General features: G+C 42.4%; 1 protein-coding gene across 1 annotated transcript in view; it reads right to left on the bottom strand.

Moving 5' to 3' along the window:
- Positions 1-18,733: 18,733 nt before the first annotated feature.
- The window catches only part of LOC146863746 (uncharacterized), a 195,246-nt gene continuing 188,822 nt past the window's right edge, over positions 18,734-25,157 (bottom strand). Inside the window, exon 4 of the mRNA XM_085627899.1 lies at positions 18,734-19,689. Within this exon, the coding sequence (XP_085484025.1) occupies positions 19,196-19,689 (494 nt within the window). The 3' untranslated portion in view covers positions 18,734-19,195. The remainder of the gene's footprint in view (positions 19,690-25,157) is intronic.

The raw sequence follows: 25,157 nt of genomic DNA, 5'->3' as shown, positions 1-25,157 counted from the left end.
GGGTGAAAGGCACTAGGGTATTGGTAGATTTAGAAGTAAATGTAGGGGTAGAACTAGTATGGATTTGGCAGGATAGAGGTTCTATGGTTGGAATAGAGGTGATAGGTTATTGACAGAGATATTGATACTTAGGTAAAGATGTTATTGACAGGCCTCGAAAAAGCTACTGTAAACAATGTTTTTTCAGGGTGAGCCAGTTTTCAGGCCTTATTGCCCAATCTGGCGAGGAAGCCCAAACCTGGATAGTCATGCTAATTGACAACCATGTTCCTGAAGGCCACTGAATATAGCAAAAAGTCCTTGTTGTGCAGAGGCCGTCCATTACCAAACACGCTACACTTTGCATGCATAGAGCCTCTATACCAAACACGCTACACTTTGCATGCATAGAGCCTCTATACTAAACACGCTGCACTTTGCATGCATAGAGCCTCTATACCAAACACGCTACACTTTGCATGCATAGAGCCTCTATGCCAAACACGCTACACTTTGCATGAATAGAGCCTCTATACCAAACACGCTACACTTTGCATGCATAGAGCCTCAATACCAAACAAGCTACACTTTGCATGCATAGAGCCTCAATACCAAACACGCTACACTTTGCATGCATAGAGCCTCTATACTAAACACGCTACACTTTGCATGCATAGAGCCTCTATACCAAACACGCTACACTTTGCATGCATAGAGCCTCTATACCAAACACGCTACACTTTGCATGCATAGAGCCTCTATACCAAACACAGCACCCTTTGCATGCATAGAGCCTCTATACCAAACACGCTACACTTTACATGCATAGAGCCTCTATACAAAACACACTACGCTTTGCATGCATAGAGCCTCTATATCAAACACGCTACACTTTGCATGCATAGAGCCTCTATACCAAACACGCTACTCTTTGCATGCATAGAGCCTCTATATCAAACACGCTACACTTTGCATGCATAGAGCCTCTATGCCAAACACGCTACACTTTGCATGCATAGAGCCTCTATACCAAACACGCTACACTTTGAATACATAGAGCCTCTATGCCAAACACGCTACTCTTTGCATGCATAGAGCCTCTATGCCAAACACGCTACACTTTGCATGCAAAGAGCCTCTATACCAAACATGCTACACTTTGCATGCATAGAGCCACCATGGACTTAGATATGGATGCTCTTTTTTTTAGATACACTAATGATGTCTGTTGTTTGCTGTAGCCCCACGTCCCTGAACCGTAAGCTACGATGTCTCCAATATGTGACAAGTGAGTCTGCAGGTAGTGCCTGTTATGTAGAATATTGGTTTTCAGGCTGCATGCCCATTCACTGATGAGCCTCTCTGTTATGGGCACCGAGCGATGGTGACTATAAAGTTGTTTAAAGTTCCTGTTATTAACTCCATGCTTTTTAACTCCTCAGCCGAACTAAGGTGCTGAGCCAGATATATGTGGAGTAAAAGAAGCTGCTCATTTTGTAGACCTTCCTTACAGTACAAGAGGTAATAAGGGGGAGCGCTATACCCCTGAGGGGACAGGTATTGTACACCACATACCTTGCCGAGTGGCCTCCACCTTATATGTTGCCCAATTAAGGATGGTGCCAGAGGCTGATGGCGCTCAGTGTGTCACTCACAAGGCCTGCTGTGTAACATACACGTGCTCAGACAGTGCTCATGACCTCCTGTGGACTCTGCTGAGAGCACTGAGTGATCCCGGCATATGTGGCCAATAATAACTGTTTGTGGGAATGGAAGACTTGAATGACACTTTCTAACCTCTAATGTGCATATCTGCAATACTTTTCTATTCTAACCCTCTCCTAAATTCTGTGCTGCATAAGGATGACTCTAGGCTTCCTTTTGATATTGTCCGCTGGTTTTATAATTTCTTCCTATGAATTTCAGGCAGCTGCTTCTTATTTATTTGCTAATTCTGCTCATATACAACCAACAGCTCACACAGATGTCTCACTCTCTTCCTTGGTCTGGTGTTATTATTTGGCAAAATAATACCCAAATGAGGTCCGACCCATTCCTTGATAAAAGTGCTTTGAGCCTTCAATGCACTAATCTCTTGTGAGGTCTCTCTCTCTCAGGCTTTCACATGATCCCACATACTGACAATGGCTTTCTGGCTCTTACATAAGCTTCCTGTTCTGTCACAGAATTGGCCCACTGTGGCTGTACAGAGACCCCCCCCACACACAAGTGTTTAGGTGCAGCAGGCTCAACATCTAATGTTTCTCTCCCGGTGCACTCATTGCCAGTTGGCTTCCACCCATCCTCCCTCTGTCCCATTGGAAGATGCTGCTGAAGGCTGAGTGAGGGAGCACTGCAAGAAGCACCCAGTGCCCCAGCCCTATGCCAGCCTAGGGCTCTCTCTCCAGTGCCCAGAAGCAAGGCCATCCTTCCCCTTTTCCGGTGTACACAAGATGCTAACATCTTTGAAGCCTCCACCACCTCTGATACACAAGCTACATCTCTCAGGGATGTTCTTCAGAGACACATTAATGGTTGCTACTAATATGGTGGTCCACACTTTCATGTATTGGTGGCACTGCTAATGTTTATAAAAGAGAATGGTGAGACCAGGTAATGGGCCAAGTGAATACAAGTTAGATCAAGCCGTACCAAAGTAGAGTCGGGTACAGTAGGCAGGAGATAGAAAGAAGCATAGGCATGAATAGAGCTACTAGGGTGTCAGCAGAGAGGCAGCTACACAAGCATCTCTGCAAAACATGCTAAAAGTGAGGACGCCTCTGAGACTAATTTGAGTGGAATAAAAAACAAATCCACCTTCTGTCCAATGACTTCGGTGGTGCCCTCACAAATTTTAGTTTAAAAAATATATAGTGTTGAAAGAAATTGGCTAAAAATGACTCTATTGTGACTAGGTCAGACGACAAAGGGAGAGGCATAGATGTATCAGATAGCGACAAATATGATCGGGAGATTCTTTGTCAGCTAAGTAACACTATGCATTACCAACAGATCAAAGGCAATCCCATTGTAAGTTTGTCTGGGCAAATGTACCTACTTATGCAACAAGCAACAAGCACTAGAAGAAGAAGGCTGGGTTTGTCATGAGGGTACACATTTTTTAACAAAATGGGCCCTCATACTCCAGTCTTTTATATATTACAGAAGATGCACAAAAGATGTATGAACCCCCAGGAATATCGATTAATTGAGCTTGTGGTTCCCGCTTTGAGCCTCTTGCCCAATACATTTTTCTTAAACCTTTTGTACGGACAACTGAGGCATAGGTGTGAGATTCTATGGATTTACTTAACAACATTGAGGGATACAGGTTTGACAGTACCACAGATCTCTTGGTGACCTTTGATATTGAGACATTGTAGACAAACATTCCTTAGGATGAAGGTTTTCCTGTGATAATAAATTCTAGATCCCAACCCTACGATGATCAACCAAGTTTTTGATTGAATTGGCATCCATGTATTTGAAAAACAACCTTTTTTCTTCCAAATTACAATTACAAAGTAAAGGTGTAGCTCTAATTTTGCACCAGAGATAGCCATTCTCTTTATGTCTTTTTTTTAAGTGGATTGATGGTGTCAATCCTTTCAAACCATTTATAAACAAATGGTATTGACACAATGACAATGTTCTTATCATTTGCCCAGGAAAGCAGCAGACCTTGGCCAGCTTTCATGAATGGATTAACCAAAGGACTAAGGATTTCAAATTTGCTATGACATATGACTTCAACAGAGTCAATTTCCTCAATCTTTGGATTGAAGTAAGAGAAGAAACATTAGCAGTTAGTCTATACACTAAATCCACAAACCAGAACGTGTAATTGCACTTTTCAAGTGGACATCCTAGAAGTTTAAAGGAAAATCTCCCATTCAGTCCATTACTCGGTATTAGGAGTAAGTGTACTGTCGTAAATTGGCTGCAATTAAATTAGCGTTAGCAGAATCCATCTGGTATTTAGAGGCTATCTTGTACATTTTGTGGAATCCATTTTGTATTTCTGGCAGCCATTTTGTCTTCCCTTGTGCTCTGTTTAAAGGACTGTCTATACTTAAACTCTGCTACCCTGCACATGCGGAGGAATATCTAACTGTCCATGCATCTGTTTTTAGTCTGTAACTATCAGGTTGTTTCTACCAGAGTCAGCAACTGCTAGCTCCTCCTTTACTGTTGACGGTGCATTTCTGTATGACCATCTATGTATGTAACTCTTCTCATGTATGCTTGCACCGCCCTTTTCCTGAGCCCCTGTGTGGGTATAAAAGGCCCATGGTTCTTCTACTCTGTGTGCTACCTTCATTCATCACCACAGGGTGCTGGGTGAATGTGGTTCCACCTCCTGAGGTTTAATAAACTATGTATTTTCTATTTCAGTTTCTGTGCCAACTTCTTTCTAATAGTCTGAGGACTCTGTGCAGAGAAGGGCGAACACCTTGCACTGGTAGGCCTAGCTGAGGCCTATTTTCTACAATTGAGCCTCAACTTGGGGCTCATCGGTGACTCGGATGCCCAAAGGATTGGTCGCGACAAAGGATTGGAATCTGGCTCTGGACGTGATCACTGCCCGATAAGAACAGAGTCTTGGCATCCACGGCGACTTTTCCTTTCTTTCTGATCTGACCATCCAGGTGGCACCGGTCCTCGACTGAGATTCTTCTGTTGATTCACCGTGCAGTGACCATTTGGTCGATTTTAGAACTTGGCAGGATGAATCTGGACACCAAGTGATTGGTAAGTGTCTGCGACGCTTGCTGTTGGTTTTGATGCCTGTGATTGGTAAGGTAGTTTAGTAACGCTTACTGTGGCTTTGAGTATGGTATATTTTGTGTTGGCCAACTTGGTTTGTTTTGATATATGTGACTTGCAATTCACATAGGCAGGTAATGAGGAGAATTTTGTCTAACTGAATTGATTTGAACGGCACATCGTACTAAAGGTACCTTATGTGCTACTTTGATTATAATATTGCATATTCTGCACTATTTTTGGCATGCCTGTCTTTAGCACACTTCAAAAGATGTGTTGCTTTTGGAATGGTACCTTGAATCTTGATGAAGCACAACTGGCCCCCCCCGGAGGGGATGCCTAATAGGGATATGTATATTAAGTATGGTCTTTCTTCTATAATGTACAGCGCATTATGGAATAAAAATACTTGTAAGTGGTGACTAGTACCCCGAGGAACTAAATATGTACATAAAAGGATCCTGGTCTGTGCACTTAGTAACTTTCATAAGTGATGAGATTCAGAGCGGTTTTTTGGTGTTCTGCCAGCCAAATCTGGTGAATATGACTTGCAACTAGTATTTACAAATGGTTTGGTTTAAGTACAGTCTGTGGGCTGTCTTTTGTTTCTGTCTTAAGTGTTGATCTGTGAGTTAAATGTGTGTTTACATGTTATGGTGTGGTAAATTGTGTTTTGGATGTTGCTAGCACTGGAAAAAGCGTGTGATTGAATGACTGTGAATATGTGAAAGAATTCTGAGAAGTGAAATTGTTAAGGAGTAAATTTAATTTGGTCTCATCACCATCAATAAGTCGCAAAAGGAAATTGAGAGGGGTGTAGCTAGAGAAAGAGCAACCCCTGTGATTTGATGACACCCTTAATGTACAAAAGTATTAATGAAGAGTAATTAGGGACCGGTTAAAAGTTTAGCTTGCAAAAAATTGTGGGTATTTCGAATTTGCAAATTGTTCCTATGCAGCTTTGTGTTCTTGGTGGTTTAGTGAGCCAATGTGCTGGGTCCACAGGGTTGTAGGTTCTAATTTAAGCTGAACCTGCTAATCTGAGAATTGAACCTAAACTTATGACCCTTGAAAAGAAATTGTATATTAAAATAAATTTTTCCATAGGGCAAATTATTGCAGTTTAGATAAAATTAGGAAGGCTTTTGTCTTTGACAGCTTCAGGGCTGTGCAAGGCAGATTTTGACCTTGCAGCCTGTAAGGTGGGGGCTAAAAATAGGGGAGTGAACCAGGAGGTGAAATCACTGCTTAGAAAGCTTCACTGACATGAAAATGTGTAATGCTTGCAGCAGGACAGCCTTGGAGAGAGGTGGGGGCCCGGAGCACTCGCTGTGGCCCTGTTCTGTGCTGAGGGGCTATTTTTAGCTTCTCTGATGAGACAGGGCAGCTGAGGAACGAAACTCAAGGAGCCTTCCTCGGCCCTATTTTGTGCAAAGACCAGTTAGACTTTCCATAGAAAACAGTTTTTTTTTTTAATTTAAACTGTTGCATTAATCCTAGACAAAAAGTAAAATGATGCTCTTGCTTGAAAATTTAAGGGTTATATGCCTATATAAAAACGATTTTCCAATTGAGAATTAATTTTCTCAGTGGAAATTGTGGCGCAAAGCTAACATGGATTATCGGATAAGAGTTTTACCTTTAGAAAGTTAAAATTAAGATGACCTGTGTAAAGAGAAAAACGAAATTGTGTGTTTTACAATAGACTAAATTCAGATACAAAATGTCACAGCATTTATCTTTTGTATACGGTATTCAAAGGCATTCACATTATACAGAACGACAGAGTTGTGTTGGCTTGAAAGGTTGACTTGAAAGGCGTGTGAATTCGACGCCTTTACGTGTCAAACAGCTGTGTCAGAAAGACTATTTCTATTCTCTGCGGACTCCGGCCACAGAGAACAGCTAAAGTCAAACACGTTGTAAAATGCGGCATTTCAGACTGTTAGAAATATAGTTTCATGATTTTTGATAAACAGAGGGCAGATTGACAGTAGGGATTTCTTTTCTTAATGCCTTTTTTTAAAATAAGGATAAGAGTGGTTTTTGATGTTAAATAATAATGACTGTCCTTCATTTAAAAGTGGCGCAGACTTAAGATGTTTCAAGTTAAGCTTCTGTGCTTAGGGCTAAGAATTAATGTGTTTCAATATGATAGGCAAAGGGATGCAGCTTGATTTTCATATGTGGACTCATCAAAATGATTAGATCTATTTAAAAAAAAAAAAATATATATATATATACATATATTTTTATTATTTTGTGATTTCAAATAGGTGCATTAAATTCGTTTTTTAATATTTAGAATGCCTAATAATGATACTGTGACCTCCTAGCATCCAAATTGCATTTAAGCCGTGCTATACAGCAATAGGGGGTCAATTACATGGGAAAATGTCTCTTTATCCAGGCGTACAAAACTCATTTTTATAAGGGCATACAATATACATTCTGATGCAACATCTCTGAGATATGTAGAGGACATTCTGGGGATGACTATTATGCAAAAACATTGTAGGATATTAATTTTTAAGTGCCCTAAAAATCAAAGTCGAAATTGAGTAAAAATTCACTATTTAAATGAGATTTCTCCAGTCAGAGCAGCTTTTAAACTGCCTTAGACTCAAGTAAAATGCACATATGTTAGCATAAAACTTCATAGCTGACATTTATATTGCTCAAGCACTCAGCACCCTGATTCTCAATATACCTTTGTACAAAAACTGGCAGAAGTTATTAAGCTTACCTCTGAAATTGCTGGTAGACACACAGAGTGGGTTTTGCTGCTCTGCCTTCGGTCTCTAGGGTCACTTTGACTTGGGAGCACCGCATGACAACCTTGCATACAAGATGGAACAGCTGCATAGGTTAAAGGCCAAACTCCTACATTTAGAAGCCTGGCAGGGCTCGGGTTCACATGAGCTTTGACATTTCGACATTTGAAAGACGAAATGGCAGGGGAAGGAAGAGGTTTTTGCTTACCTTTTTTTTGGTAAAAGCAAGTTTTTGTGTGCACTCAATGAACATAGTATCTGTGACCTCTCTTTAAAAGACAATGGCTCTGCCATATATATATAGTATAAATGTTTTTAGGGTTGAATTCAGGAAGCAATGGGATTCAGTTTGAATTCATGCGGCCTCATGTTGCACTAGTACATTTGCTACAGGAATATATTCTTTGGCTAGCTGAAATGTGCTATTTAGCTCCTCAGAGTTTGTTTATGCCTAGTTGCTACAAATTGGGGTTGATAGTGTTGACAGAATGAAACCTGGTACAGGTTTCTTACTGTCAAAACTGGGGAGAGGGGGCTAGCTCCTCTACAAATTAAGAGTAGGCAAATTTATGTGTTCTCTCTCTTATTCTTAATTTTTTTCGAGCCTGTCTAAACTGTCTGTGAAATAACCATGAGACATTTAATTGGCTATTCAGTAATACTGTTTTAAACATTATTAGCATTAATAAAACGAATAAATATATTTTGCTATGTTACTACCCGTCCTCTCTGATGGAATTATGAGAGGATGAGTAGTCTAGATTGCTGCTTCCTTATTTGATCTTTAAGGGGAACTAGCTGTGGGTAGTTTTTGTTTGAAAATTCTCAGGTGACAACACCACTATTGTTTGTTATTCTCATGCTACATACAGTTTTGCAAGGGCATTACTAGTTTTATTAGCTAGTCTGTGTAAATAAACTGACAGTCCTTACTAGAACTAATGTTGCATAGTTTGGATTGTGAAAATGTAGATTGCAGGGAAGAGGTCTATGTGATCCTTAGCAAACATTTTTGAGGAAAATATTGTTTTATAGGAGTCTGTTAGTCACAAGATGTTCCACTGGAGAACGTGTACCCATTATGTTGAAGTTTTTAGTTCTTTATGTAATAAGTATCTTTGTTAAATTAGCAGTGTTAGATTTCCTGTTGCTCCTATAACATGAGAGCATGGTCCTGAGTATACAATGTAGGTGCTTTAATTAAGAAAAATCATTTTAGAAGTGTCTACAGTCCTGTACAAATAATGCAATGTTTAGGAGTAAACGTGTATAACATTTCCTTTTTCTTGAGGGTCTTTAGAAATGAACACAGACTTCCTTGACTGCTTGGCATTGGGTGACGTATTACTCTTGTCAGTTCACTAAAGAGTTCCTTTTATACTTGCCAATAGGTTCAGGCTGTTGTTTTATTTACTCTCACATATATGAAAGTGGTTCCAAGGTGCCTTGTTAAAATATGGGGCGTCCCTAGACTAGGAAGTATTCTGAGACTATCCTCTCTGTTGATAGATTATTTCTGTGCCTTGTCTAAAGACCTTTTGTTCTGTCCACCAATAGATATTTGCTGCCTTACAACCATTGCCAGAGGGGCGTGGACATCAGATCCAGCTTGAGGAGTCAGCACCAGTCCAGCTTGAAGTCAAAGTGAAGGTAACCAGCACAGGCATTACTGGCAACCAGGACCTCAGTGAAGGTAGAAGGCCGGAAGCATTGTGATGAGAGTACCCCTGCTACTATCTTGGGCGAAAGACGGTGTCACAAATCAGAAAGGAGAAATCGTGGATCAAGCTTTTGATGCCCAGCCGAGAGTCACAGACCGACCAGGAAGGCGAGAAAGTTTTTGCTTGAGGTAACCCCCTTTGAAACAAGGGTTGCTTCAGAGATCCTAGCATCAGGCCTCTGAATCCTGGTCCTAAAGTGGCTGTAAAGTTTTCACCTTTGTTGGCCAAGATCTATGGCCCCAACGAAAGAGCAGTGTGCCAGCAGAGCAATACAGGAGTTAGGGAAGGACTTGAGTTCAGGGTACAGGTGCTGTGTCTCTGGTGCCTGTTAGATTGAAATGAAGAAAACTGCTGCACTGCCTGAGACACTGGACAGGATCGCTGAGCGCATTTGCCCTGGTGGGTGATTGCCCTATCCTGAAAGAAGAAACTTTTCCCTTGAAACTAGGCCATGATTCCTGAGTTGCGAGTTGTGCAGCTCCACCGTGGGAACAACAAGAGCCTGCCTGTGAGGCTCAAACGGACACAGGGAGAAGACTCCCCTCTGGTTGGTTGTACAGCGGCTTTAATTTCCCAAGGACTTCTTTTTCTTTTTGTTGAAAATGTACCCCATTGATCGTCCCATTTTTGAGGAGGAGCAACCCTTTGCAGCTCTCCGTCCTAATTCTCATGGTCCTGTGTAGTTCTCCTGGTCCTCTGGATCCAGGATCATTTTTGTAAATAATATGTCTGACTGCTTTAATGTTTGTATTGGGTATAATGAAAGATACTCTAGCCCTCATAAAGGAAACACTGGAAAAGTCTAGCGAATATGTTTTTGAAGTTGAAATTGATGGTAACTGAAATGCATAGGAGCCTTGAAAATGTTTTTACTGGATGGTTCTAGGATTTGCTTAGGACTAGAAAGCTAATAATTCTGTTTCTGATAATAGTAATTACTCTCTCCTGCTATCTGTATGACCCAATTCTCTGTTCGGGGAACAACCTTTACAACGCAACTTTTACAACGCACTACACTTACAACGCATTTTTTACAACGCACAATCCATTACAACGCATGACATTACAACGCATGACACTACAACGCATTTTTAGAAACTACCTTTACAACGCATTCCATTACAACGCATACTACCATTACAACGCATACCATTACAACGCATAATATAGTAATTTTTACCCCTATACTATCCAACACTTACCCTACTGTTGCACCCCCTGGAGTTAGAATAGTAATTTTTACCCCTATACTATCCAACACTTACCCTACTGTTGCACCCCCTGGAGTTAGAATAGTAATTTTTACCCCTATACTATCCAACACTTTCCCTACTGTTGCACCCCCTGGAGTTAGAATAGTAATTTTTACCCCTATACTATCCAACACTTACCCTACTGTTGCACCCCCTGGAGTTAGAATAGTAATTTTTACCCATATTCTATCCAACACTTACCCTACTATTGCACCCCCTGGAGTTAGAATAGTAATTTTTACCCCTATACTATCCAACACTTACCCTACTGTTGCACCCCCTGGAGTTAGAATAGTAATTTTTACCCCTATACTATCCAACACTTACCCTACTGTTGCACCCCCTGGAGTTAGAATAGTAATTTTTACCCCTATACTATCCAACACTTACCCTACTGTTGCACCCCCTGGAGTTAGAATAGTAATTTTTACCCCTATACTATCCAACACTTTCCCTACTGTTGCACCCCCTGGAGTTAGAATAGTAATTTTTACCCCTATACTAACCAACATTTACCCTACTGTTGCACCCCCTGGAGTTAGAATAGTAATTTTTACCCCTATACTATCCAACACTTACCCTACTGTTGCACCCCCTGGAGTTAGAATAGTAATTTTTACCCCTATACTATCCAACACTTACCCTACTGTTGCACCCCCTGGAGTTAGAATAGTAATTTTTACCCCTATACTATCTAATACTTACCTTAAATGCAATTTAATATTATGCGTTGTAATGGTATGCGTTGTAAAGGTAGTATGCGTTGTAATGGAAATGCGTTGTAAAGGTAGTTTTTAAAAATGCGTTGTAGTGTCCTGCGTTGTAATGTCATGCGTTGTAATGGATTGTGCGTTGTAAAAAATGCGTTGTAAGTGCATGCATTGTAAAAGTGTGCGTTGTAACGACATACATCCCTCTGTTCCCTTTGTACTTCTGTTTATACCTCATACATACCCGCTTAACAATATTTAGAATGAGAAATGCCCACCTAGCAATGAATTAGGATATTTATGAAGAAATAAAAAACAATTATTAAAAATTAATATGCATATTTTTCATTTTTCCTACTGGATTATGGGAGATGTCTTCAGCTAACGCTAAAAGGGTCGTCTGTCGTAAATTGGCTGCGATTAAATTAGCGTTAGCAGAATCCATCTGGTATTTAGAGGCTATCCTGTACATTTTGTGGAATCCATTTTGTATTTCTGGCAGCCATTTTGTCTTCCCTTGTGCTCTGTTTAAAGGACTGGCTATACTTAAACTCTGCTACCCTGCACATGCGCAGGAATATCTAACTGTCCATGCATCTGTTTTTTAGTCTGTAACTATCAGGTTGTTTCTACCAGAGTCAGCAACTGCTAGCTCCTCCTTTACTGTTGACGGTGCATTTCTGTATGACCATCTATGTATGTAACTCTTCTCATGTATGCTTGCACCGCCCTTTTCCTGAGCCCCTGTGTGGGTATAAAAGACCCATGGTTCTTCTACTCTGTGTGCTACCTTCATTCAGCACCACAGGGTGCTGGGTGAATGTGGTTCCACCTCCTGAGGTTTAATAAACTATGTATTTTCTATTTCAGTTTCTGTGCCAACTTCTTTCTAATAGTCTGAGGACTCTGTGCAGAGAAGGGCGAACCCCTTGCACTGGTATGCCTAGCTGAGGCCTATTTTCTACAGTACTAGCTAGGATGATTACTTTAAGAATTCAAGCATTTTGGCTGGCAATTTATTAGACAGAGATTACACCAAAAAATGACAAAAACAGCCTTCAAAAGAACTTGGTTCACTCTGTGTGAAACAATGTTGCTGCCCAAAATCAATCACAATACACCACTTACTTGCATTTTAACCTACAACCCCGAAGCTGATTGGGTGAAGCAAATTATCTAAAACAACTGGAACATTTAATCAAATCTGGATATTTCCAAACCTTTATTTTTAACAACTGTCAGAGCTATGAGAACTAATGAGAAACTGAGAAACATTTCTGGAATGTTAGATTTACATCTGATAGTGGGCCATTACAGGTGTCAGAACTGTTTAGCTTGTAGATTTAGTAGTTACACAACATTTGTAACATTCAATGGTATCTTGCACAAACAAAACATTTTTCCAAATGTGAAATGTTGTTTACTTTATAAAATGTTCTTGTAATAAGGTGATTTGGGTCAGTCAACCCAGCCTGCAAAGACACATGTTCTCCAACATAGATTTCACATCAAATGTCATATATCAGTGGCACCAATGCTTGACCACTAATGAGAAATGAATCATTCGACTTGAGATGGGCAATTATTTTTGTTACAGAACACAACCAGAGAGGTGGTTCTATTGCTTCAGTTTTTTTATATTATTGAGGCCACATTTATTGAAAAATGTCATACAGCTATAAGTGGCTTAAACAATGTAGAAGAAATCTGCTCTTCTGTATGATGGCTGCTCACAGAACCTATGTGGATGGCAACTTATATGAAGTAGTTTGACTGCACCAGAACAATAGATCTTCAAATAAGGTTCTAATCATTTTATGGAAACCCTAATGTAAAATTGTTTTCTGAATTGAACATGAATTAAAATTATAGTTCGATGATTAGAGCTTGAAATCCTTTGTAGCGACAAAGAAACTGGGTAAAATAGGTACATTGACGGCAGTGGTTCCCATATATATATCATACAGTAGGATACAATGAGTAACACTCGTACAGAGGTGTACAGATCATGGATGATGTTAACAGAAATGATTATGTACAATATAATCTCCACTTTACGTGATAAGGGGTTTGCAGACTAGGTAATAAGTGCCTTATATGTGCCTTTGTAAAAAAATACCTTCTATTTTATTTTTGTTTTATATATGGGCTGGGGATACATTGATCCTGGTTTGGAAACATCTGGATACCACCTTTTGCCTGGAAGGTTAATTGTACTTGGTCAAATGGCCACTGCCGGTTCATTCGCCATTATGTAGGCCACTCCGACCATGCATAACTCAAAAAGTGCCCCGTCCATACAAAGTTTGTATCATGTCTAATGACTAAGCATTTACAGGTTTTTTTTGGACTGATTTCAGTTTTTTATGCAAGAGAAGTTATAATGTCCAATTTCACTGTGAAAATGTAACTATGTATTTCATCCAATCTTTTCATGCCCATATACTATTGATAATGGGGTAATCATTTATTCAGAGCACATTTTTCATTGAAAGGGGAGTTTAACCTGATGGTGTCAAATTTTTCTTTTTATCTGGCCTTTAACATATGTAACAGCTGTCTGCCCTCTCAACATTCAGAGTCACCAAACAGAAATTGTCCAGTTTATTACTGGCAAAAGTTGCCTTGAACATGCCAGGATTATTCAAGTGCTCATAAACTTACAACCATCATGCAGACAGATATAAATGTATATATATGTAAAGAAATACAGATTCAAAACAATAAACAATCCCTCTAGATGGAGTCTATCAAGATTCATCCCTTCAACATTTGCCAGAGTGGACAGCCAATGCAATAACTTTTGCCCATTATGGTAATCTGTGAGATTACTTGAAATGAAAAATCTGTCTATGGTCTGTAACACTATGTAATAACCAACTATGAAAAGCTTGCTGGCTTTAACATATGCTTTTCACAGTTAATAAGCTAGACCAACTGCCTTTGTCCTAATGTTTCATAATAATAAGACCAGACCAAAGTCATTGGACATAACATTTCCAGTGCACCAAACAGGTGTATATCTTATGAACCTTACCATCTATGACTTACAGCACTGAGAGTTACCTTTTCCACAAGGCAACCATCAGACACACAGTCATAGATCTAGAGGGGTTTGCAAAATACTGTCTGTCCAAATACCTGCTAATACGGATTCTCATGCAGCAAGCCTTCCATATCAATGGTTTGTTACACTGAGTGAACCACACAATAAACATTGCCGATTATGGCAAATATGTGAGATTCCAAATTACATCATGCTTATCTGTAGGCTTTAAAATAGACTAAAACATTCCAACCTTAAATGTCTCTTGACCTAAAGACACACTTATGACTACATTTAATTAAAGGCAGTTCAGGCCTTTAGTCATAATCATTGCTTGACACTATAAACTGCTCAGTCTTGCTACATTGAGTGTACATTTTCCCACAAGCCAAATAGTGGAATACCAGTAGTGTTTTAGTGGAAGAACTCAAATCTGGCACATTCAAATCTAGTGGTCCTAAGAACCATGATGTGGGTGCCCCTCTCTCAATTAGACTTCCAAAGCTCTTTTTTGATGATCATAGAAGGACCGGTAATAGATGCACTTTCATGCTGGAATAAAAAGTCCATGTAGAAGAGTAAAGCTGTGGGTCTCAAACACAAAACTACAGGCTGCAGTGCAAAGGTATTAACCAGCCTCCTCTCATCTGTGCTGCTGCCAGAGCATATAAAACACTGCAAATGATTGCACTATCTAAGACAATGTCATGTGTGTACCCATGAAAGTGTAAGCTCTTGCAGCTGGCTACATAAACAAATTGATCACAGCTGTGTGTTCAGGACAAGCCGTTTTTTATAGAAGTATATTGCTTTTGCCTAATTAAAAATACATACTCCAGGCTACCAACATGAGGATGGAGCCAAAGCCAGTCACCTGTAAGTGATCCTTAAAGTCTTTTTTTATATTGATGACATAATGTCTGGCAGCAGGTGCTATATCAGCCAGATCCAATGACCTTGCAGATGAATACAGATTAATGTTTTATAAGTGATGGGCTGATAGTTGGTGAGGTCATCTGGGTCCAGTGTAGGATTCTTTAGGAGCTTCTGAGAAGATACTTTGAGAGAGGGAGGCTTTGGAAATGGAGAATATGGGTGAGAGGGAGTTCCATGAGTGAGCTTTCATTAAGGGTAAGACATTATGGGCTTCATTCACAAGGCCCAGCACAACCGGAACATCAATTTTAGTTATGCTCTAGTCAATCAATTAATCAATCAGCGATTTTTAGAGCGTGCTACTCACCTGTGAGGGTCTCAAGGCACTGGGGGGGGTGCAGCTCTGAATCAGTCAAAGAGCCAGGTCTTGAGGCTCTTCCTGAAGGTGTGCAGAGTGGGGGAGCATCTGATGTTGACTGGGAGCTTGTTCCAGGTCTTTGCTGTGACGTAGGAGAAGGCTCTTCCACCTGTTCTGGTTATGCAGATGCATGGGGTCTCTGCGATGGGGGAGGTTGGCGGAGGGAAGATTCCTTTTAGGTAAGTGGAAGGAGACTCTTTTGTTGAGGTATTTGGGTCCGATGTTGTGGAGGGATTTGTAGGTGTGGGTAAGTAGCTTGAACATTACTTTCATCTTGATGGAGAGCCAGTGGAGTCCTCATAGGTGCTGGGTCATGTGCTCATGTTGTGGGGTTCCGAGGACGAGTCAGGCTGCGGTGTTCTGGATGGTTTGGAGCTTGTGTAGCAGAGTTTTGTGGAGAGGGCGTTAATGTAGTCCAATCTGCTGGTAATGAGTGTGTGGGTGATGGTCTTTCTGCTTTTGGGGGGATCCACTTGAAGGGCTTGCGGAGGAAGCGGAGGGAGTCGAAGCAGGTGGAGGCAATGGCATTGATCTGGTGGGTCATGGTGAGGGAGGATTCTAGAATGATGCCAAGGTTTCAGGCATGTTCTGATGGAGTGGGTGGGTTTCCGAAGGCAGAGGACCACCAGGTGTTGTCCCAGATGGTGGAGGAGGGTCCAAGGATGAGGACCTCTGTCTTCTCTGAGTTGAGCTTAAGGCAGCTGTTGTTCATACAGGCTGCAACGTCTTTCATTCCTTTCTGAAAGCTGACGCTGGTGTCTTTGGGGTTCTTAGTTAAGGAGAGGATGAGCTGGGTGTCGTCGGCTTAGGATACTATGCTGAGCCCATGCTGTCTAACGATGGTGGCGAGGGGGGCCATGTAGATGTTGTAGAGCATGGGGCTGAGCGAGGATCCTTGGGGTACTCCGCAGTTGATCTCTGTGGCTTCGGAGAGGAAGGGTGGGAGACTGATCCTTTGGGTTCTGCCGGTGAAAAAGGAGTGGATCCAGTCGAGGGCAGTTCCCCATATGCCGGCGTCATGGAGTCTGGTGGTGAGAGTGCGGTGGGAGACGGTATCGAAGGCTGCGGAAAGGTCTAGTAGGATGAGGGCCACTGTGTGTGCTTGGTTGAGTAGCATGTGGATGTCATCGGTACCGGCGAGGAGGGCGGTTTCGGAGCTGTGGTTGCTGCAGAATCTGGACTGCGAGGAGTCGAGGATGGTGTTCTCTTCGATGAAGGTGGTCAACTAAGCGTTGACGAATCTCTCAGTGACTTTGGCTGCGAAGGGGAGGAGAGAGATGGCCCGGTAGTTTTTCAGGTCCGTCGGGTCAGCCGAGGGTTTCTGGAGGAGGGATTTTACCTCTGCCTGCTTCCAGTCGTCGGGGAAGATGCCGGATTCGAAGGATGTGTTAATGGTCCGCCATAGTTCAGGTGCTTCGGCGGCTCTGTTGTAGATGTTGTAGGGGCAGTGGGGGCTCCAGAGTGGTGGTGTTGAAGGTGAAGTGTACACAGTGATGACCTGTCCAGAGGGGATGTGTGGTGTGGCTGAAGTGGATGTTTGTCCCTCCTGTGAAAATGGGGTCGAGGATGTGTTAGGCTGTGTGGGTGGGAGTGGTGACGAGCTGCTTTAGTCCGAGGGTGACGAGGTTGTCCAGGATGGTGGTGGACTCTAGGTGGCTGCGGTTGTCGAGGTAGAAGTTCAGGTCTACGATTAAAATGTGGTCTGTGGAGGTGATGGAATGGGGTGTGACGAGGTTGGCAATGGTGGTGTCGGAAGAGGCGCTAGGCCCAGGGGCTCAGTAGGCGAGGGTCCCATGCAGTGTTGTTCTGGGACTGGTCTGGTTCTGGAAGTGGAGGTGCTCTGTGTTGGAGGGGGGCCCTAGTGCTAGAGGTAGAGAGTCGGAGGGAACTCTTGTGCACAATGGCAAGTTCTCCTCCTGGGCGGTTGGGGCAGTCCTTTCTCTGGATCTTGTATCCATCTGGGATGGCGGTAGTGATGTTGGGGCCGGAGGTTGCATTGGTCCATGTTTCCATGCAGAAGGCGACGGCTGATGAGAGGGTGTTCAGCAGGTCCCAGATCTCTACGGCGTGTCTGTGTAAGGAGTGCACATTGATGAGGATGCACATCAGGGCTTTGGTGGTACGGGCGTCCAGCGTGGTTTCAACAGTCGTGGAGGTGCTGTTGATGGTGAAGGATAGTTGGCAGTGTCGGCAGGAGAATTGGCTATGGGTGGTGTTAGGGCATCCCTCTCTGGCAGCTGTTGTTCCATCCGGGGATGAATGCGAGGAGGGCAGCAGAGTTGTAGTGGGGGGAGGTTGTAGATCTAGGGTTCCTGTTGCTGGCCGCAGTCGGGTCGCGTACAGGTACAGATGGGCTTACCTCTGGTGTGTCGTTGGCGTGCCAGTTGTGCGGCCACGCAGTGGCCGTCATCATGTAAGGATGGGGGAGGGAGGCACAACTGGGAGGCAGAAAACGGGAACTGGCAGGGGAGGAGGGCCCACTGGTGCAGCAGCGGCGGGAAGGGCACAGAGATCAGAGGGGCATAGAGACAGAAAATGGCTAAATAACACAGGTACAATTATTGGCACAATAAAGACAGGTACAATAGAGATAGAGTGAGGAAGCTAGAAAAAGACAGAAAGCGGGCACGGAAAGACAAAAAACAGCACAGGCACATTAGAGATACAGTGTGGAGACTGGAAGAAAAACGAACACAGAAAGACAGAAAGACAGAAAAATAGCACTAAGACAGACACAGGCACAGAAGGACAGAAAAACAGCACAAAGACAGACAGACAACAGTGGCCAGCAAAAGAGCAAGGCTCTCCCAATAGACCACCAGGGATGAGGCGCATGCAGGCGCCTGCGGGTGGAGGAGGGCTTCAAACACCTACTTGAGCAAGCAGAGCACAGTGCTCAGAGCAGTGGCATTTAATAGCGGGGCTGCGGGGGGAGAGCAGGTCCCTGACGAGGAGGTTAGGGACCTGGTGGCGCATATTATAATACCATATCTACAAGGCCATGTAAAGCCTCCTTGTGTGGCTCTTTATGGCCTTGTAGATATGGTGTGAGGCAAAGCAGTGGAAGTCGCTGTGTTGCCTTGGGGAGGTATGCCATGGGCAATACAGTCAATTGAGTGCCAGATCAGGGAATGATAACAAAAATGCACCATATCTTATAGATCTAGCTCAATCCTCCCCTTTTTTTTTGCTGTACGGCAGCACAGCAGGAAGACTTGCAGTGCTGCCCTACGGACACATATTGTAGATGAAGCTGTATCTTTATAAGAAGTGGCTTTGAGGGAGTTCAGTATGATGGTGAGATCTGAGAGATATAGGATTTTGAAGACTGATTTTTGCCGGATTTTATGGGAAGGTGCAGGTGCAAGAGATGAAGCAGGGTGGGAGCTGTTGATGTCCTGTTGGATGTTCTGTATTCATTGACTGAAGACGAGGTCACAAATTGCAGTTTTCTGACTAATGAGGAAAAGGTCAGTCTAGCAGGGTATTGATGACGTTCTTGATTTGATCAGCTAGCATCACATTCATAATTTAGGAGAGAAGCTTAGAAGATGTGAGAGCTCCACCCAAACCTATTAAATAGCAAAAGGCAAGAAAAGAAGCACATTACAGGGATTGCCACACACTGCAGTGTTATAGGAACGCACTGCTTTAGGACGCTGCAGATTTCTTCAACCTACGGTTAGCCTCTTCCAGCTTATTTATGATGGTTGGCAATTTATCAGAGATCAGTAGTGAGTAATCTGAACTAGTTCCAACTAGGGGCCGTACAGCGACAACAATTTCATCCAAGAGTCCCAGCAGACCATCAAGCACTCCACTGATCTCCAAGTACGTGTTGGCCGTACTGGTCTTGCCGGCTAAGGTGCTAAGTAAACTGGTGCATTTCCTCAATGGAATGAGGAATTTGTTCACCTTTTGATGGAGCTCCCTTTGCGAGTTTATGTCCCGTTGGAGACCTTGAATATTTACGGTGTTAGCCGCAATGGCCTGTTCCGTGGAAAGGATAGACTCCCTGTAGCTTCGAAGCTGAGATTCATACTTGTCCACAGAGTTCTTGTACATCTTTTTCATTCTTTTAGCTTTGTCAGCTTCATTTAATGCATGTTGAATAGCTGCATCTGCTTTACTGATCATTATAGCACCTAAAAGAAATGGAAAAAAGACTACATGTTTATTGGCACATTTCAAACTGAAGTGTGTGAATACATATAAATTGAGAAACTATTCAGACCATGCACTTATAAGTGGACAAAGCATATAATTGCAAATTTTTTAAATGTGGCTATGATGCACCTTCTTAAAAGGATTTCATATTTTGATACTAGGTTAACATGCTAACTAATAATATTAGGCTTGTGCAGATTTTTTAATTCTGCCGGTGGAATTTGATAATTTTTCATTACTCTTGTTATAAAGAAGTACTGATAAATTCTGCCGCTCTCCTGGCTGAATTATTCTACAGTGGTTGGTTTCTAAACTGGGCTGGAAGAGGGAGTAGTCTCTCTATGGTTAAAAACCGCGGCAGATACAATTTTAATCTGCAATGATTTTTAAACATGGATGGACTGCTCCCTCTTCCAGCCCTGTTCAGAAACCATTGAATGTACTGCGGTAATTACTGTAGAGTATGTAGGGGCACCAAAGGGAATGCACTGCTGTAATTTCTAAACAGGGTAAGAAGCAGTCTCTCTATGTGTAAGAGCCTGGAGAGTTTTTTGTAACATAGAGGAACTGCTCCCACTTTTGACCCTGTTTAGAAACCACTACCTAGCAGTGCATACTGTAGCTCCCATAATACTCAGCAGTAATCACAGCAAAGTGAATAAGGGCACCAGGAGGTAAGTAATGCAGTGCATCAAGTCTTAGTGCAAAATGATTCCTCACATCCATTGTTTGGATGTAAGGGTGCATTTTGCATTAGGAGAATAGTGCCAAATGCTCACTCTGCCCTGTCAGACTTCCATAGGATCTACCAGAATTTTAACGGAATTCTGCAGAATCAAACTCTGCCAATTCAGCTCGCCACTTGTTAATATATGGAAAAAACTATCAATTCCTTGAAAGAATTCAAATGACGCTGAATCTATGATTGATTTGAAACCCAGTGCAAATGGAGTGTGCATGACATGAAAGAGTGTATTTTTGCATGTGCCCAATGCAGATGTACCATGTGCTCTTGATTTTAGACTGTACCGGTAATGGCCAGGCTGAAACTATTAATATATGTCTATGTTGAAATTGCATGGTTTCAGAGTGACTGAAACATAACTTGCAGAAAAATTGGAGGTACATTTATATAGGAAAGTGCCTCTTTCAGCATGGATTTCCCTCCACATTTCACCTGATGTATGATGTGATTTTGAACTGTAAGCGCAAGGGGTCCCTGCTAACCAGGTTCCCAATAATACCAGACCTCCTTTCAGTAAAACTATACCATGATTGGCAGATCTTCTGTTTCCCCTGTAAGTCCCAGTAAATGGTACTCCTGGGACGAAGAAGTTCCCTTATGGACCACTCATCCCGACCCGGCGGTGCTTCTATCTCCTGCTGCGTGTCCAGGTGCAGGACAAACCGAAGAGTCAACAAGGCACACAGCCCTGAGTACCATGACAGTCATTAACTGAATAAGATATAGGTAAGTCACTGCTACTGCAGGCATTTAGCCCTAAGGCAGGGTGCACTATATCCTATGTGAGGACATATTAGCATGAGCTGATATGCCCCTACAATATCCAGTCCATTCTGGGTGTTGTAAGTGAACAGGGAAGCCTTAAAGGGTACAAGTGTCAACATGAGTTTGCTATCTCGATGATGGCTTCCCTGATTTTTAAGATGACTGGTACCAAATATTTTGTCTTGATAAAGCCTTGCTGATGCCAGTATTGGCTTTATTAATAAATTCACACTGGAGACCTTACTAGCGGGCTACATGAATCCTACCAAACACTGGTGTTGTACCTGCCTGCCATCACTAGACATGGTTAGCGTAGGTCAGGATGCAGAGAATGCTGGCATCTAGAATCTGTGCAGTGCAGCACAAAGTGTGAGAACATAATTGAGTTAAATGAAAACTAGACTGCAAAGTAAGTCCTTGTAAAGTAATCTTCAAACTAGGGTTTTGAGGGGGAAAAAGACTACCAAAAGAGTGGAGTTTGATTATTACTGGAAGTAGAAGACTGGGCAGCGAGTGCAAGGCTTAGCAGACAGTATTTTGCTAAACAGTGAAGAACTATGCATTTTCTGAAAATGGACTTTGCAGAGTTGAAGCATGTGTTTTAGAACTGAGTGAAGTGCTTTATAGTGAGACTAGGGTTGCCACCTTCCCAAATACCGGCCATTTGCTGTTTTAATACTCTGCAAAAGCAACAATGTGAAAGACTACGAGCATGAATCATGAAAGAAAATCACTTGAATTCATTTGTAACATAACTTTTCTCCCTTTGTTTACTTTAAGTATTTTGTTTGAACCACAGAATGGGCTCTGAAGAAATTGGGCTTAAAGTCAATGAAGCAGGGCGTGAGTGGTGTCTCAGTAAAATGCGTGAGTTGCTTGGCCTTTAGTAGCTCAAGACGATTTGCACTGATTAGAATTAGCTCTCACCACAGAAAAGGTTGGAGACCCCTAGGCCAGAGGATCTAGTTCCCAGTGTCCGCCGGTAAAGAAACCGCTGTAGTTGAGGACCGGCACACTCCATGTCGATGCAACTCACCACTAGTAAAGAAATATTGCAGCTTCCCAGGCCTGTTGGTTCACCACTCCCATAGAATCGACCCCAGTATGCCTCTATTGCCTTGGAGATTCCTCTCAGCATTGAAGCTGGAAACAGCCTCGTTTCTGGGAGCCTGTATCCTCTTGCTAGTGACTTCTACGGCATTCAGCAGCAATGTTGGCATGATTTTCTACTCTGTGACAGTCTGCTCTGAGTCTGCATCACACCTGTGGCCTGTCCGCTGCTGATAAACTTTGAATCTCCTTGGTGGAGCCCTCAGTCGAGTGACTGCAAGAGTTTCTGAGTCACCGGTCCTCCACCATCCAAATCTACACCAGCCGTCCAGCAACCCCGACCGCTGGGTTGGCGGTGTTTGGCATCCATAGACCTATAGTGAATTGCTTCTGGCAACCGTGACAGTAACTGTGTTGGCAGTCTACTGAACTCCATTCAGCTATATGCTTCCATTGCCTTCTCTGAGGACTGCAATGGTAAATATCTGACAATATTGCCCCTCCTCGTGCCTAGATACTGAAAGTACTGCATATTTTGAACAGCGCTGCATTTCTCTCCATAATTAAAAGTTTATTACGTATTTCTATTTGAGTAATTGTAACTGTATTAAGTATATATCCGATTTGAAGTCTTCCTTCTCAAATTTGTTTATAAAGAATCTTGTTATTTGTATACGAAATTGGTCTCAGATTTATTCTTGAGTGTGTATCTCATTTATTGCCTCTGTGAGTATAACAAATGCTTAGCACTATCCTCTGATACACCTAACTGCTCACCCACATTATCACAAAAAGATAGTTGGTATTACCTGCATGTTGCCTCTGACTTTCTCTGGGGATATCTCAGGCTCTCTACATGGTGTACTTCATTTTAGTACACTGTACAGAGAGGCGGTATCTTACACTGGTGGATCAGGGGTGGGTTACACCACTTTGCATTTGCTGGACCAATTTGTCAATGAGTGAACACATGAGTAAATCCAAAATTTGCCTTTTCTAAATTTCTAAAAATAAACTGCTAGGGCTCTGGTTACGTCCCTGAAACAAACAGTTATAGTTTTTAAAAAAGTGTACTTTAGCTCTTTTACTTATTGTTTATAGATCTCTAAAAATGTCCTAACTTCAGTGAAAGAATGCCTGAAAACCAGTAGCCAGGTTCAGAGCTCGACCTGACCCCTTACTTGTATCAAACCATGCACTTTACAAAGCCATTTGTAAGGCCTACGGTATCAGAATGGGGAAAAGTCCCAAGGCTGAATATCTCAGTTTAAGAAAGATCACCGAGCTGTGGTAGCCCAGTCAGAGGATGATGACATTATCACTGATAATGATGCAGAGAGCTGACATGAGTCAGTATCCTCAGAAATAGATGAAGAGCTAGAACGATTGGCCAAGAGACTGAGTTTCAGAAACCAAGCTCCTGGAAATAGAAAGAGAAAGGAAAGAGATGGACATAGGACCTTTCTCTGGTGGCCACATACGAGCAAATAGGGAGTGAGAGAGAAATCTTTTAACCTAAAAGACTGCAAAGAATTTGTCCCCCGTATGCAAAGGGCTATGATATCACCAAATGGTTTAGAGAGAGCTTGTGTAACTAAGGAAGTTTAGAAGATACATTGGAGTTCTCATTTCTGGGAACTGTTCTCTGGAAAATGCCAAGATTGATTCTTGACATTTTAATTTTGTTTTTCGGAGCTTTATAAAGCGCGATCTTGCCCCAAAGGTATCGGGTATCAGAGCGCTTTACACAAGCACCAGTTGGGTTACATGAGGGCGCATTCATTTTTTGTTATGCACGGGGAGAATAAGTGATTTGCTCAAAATCACAGGATGTTGCACATCCTTGCCAAAACTCAAACCTGGTTCCCCAGATTTGAGGTCAACGCCGTAGCCATTAGGCCTCACCCTCCCCCCAATATATTGAATGAAGCAGTTGCAAAGACTTAAGTACTCATGAAGGGTACCCTGAGGGAGGGCTTTGGTCTTATCACTGAAGAGTATAGGATAAAGTTCCGGGAGACCCAAAAATCCCAGAGTCCATCCTAAGTAAAATTTGTTGACTTTTCAGTGAAAGCACTAGATGGTAGGTCACAGGTAACAATGTGAAAGACTACGAAGGGCTTTATATTTTAATTATAAAGGAGCATTGTTTGAGTAATTGATACAATGAAAAGTTTGAGAAATTACATCAGCATCTGGTAAACCTAGCTCCACTTTTATCCTCCGAAGTTGGGGAACTAAGGTGACCAGAACTACCCTTGGTGGGAGAGACCAAAAGAAAGAGGCCAACAAATCCCCCCAAGGGAAAGAGGGTAATCCTAAAAACAAAGAGCCTTCATCAGGCCCCCAAAAATCTGTTCAGGAGAATGGGCCCCAAGAACCTTCACAGACAAAGGGTGGGTAACAGCATAGGATGTGGGATACCAAGAATTCTTGGTGTTAGGAATGTAGGTCCTTGGGGCACCAAACTGAAAACCCTGGCCTTAAAAACAAGAAGAATGCCTCTAGTCCTCCTGGAATAAATGCAGTGGCCAATCTCACTTGAGAGGACCCTGACCATGTCAGAGAGTTCACTGAGGCAACTCTTGTGGGATATGTGAACTTAGCCATCTAATGGTGTCTGGCCCAATAACATGGAAAAATACAGACAGCATCCTGTTGTTAATGAGAAGGGGGTAGAAGGATTATGAGATACTGGTTCTAGTTTCACCATGGTGACTCTGCAGATAGCTTCCCCTGATCAGTACATGCCTGGAAGGTCCTATCCAGTCACCAAAATTGACAATATGATAACAAACCATCCCATGGCAATGGTGTCCTTTGACTGGGGGGATTGCTGGCAAGAAAGAGGTAGCGGTCTCTCCGACACTCCCAGATGAATGTTTG

This window comes from Triturus cristatus, chromosome 2_1, assembly GCF_964204655.1.
Source record: "Triturus cristatus chromosome 2_1, aTriCri1.1, whole genome shotgun sequence".
NCBI lineage: Eukaryota > Metazoa > Chordata > Amphibia > Caudata > Salamandridae > Triturus > Triturus cristatus.
The sequence above is the reverse complement of the archived record's forward strand: the minus strand, read 5'-3'. Positions and strand labels throughout refer to the sequence as shown.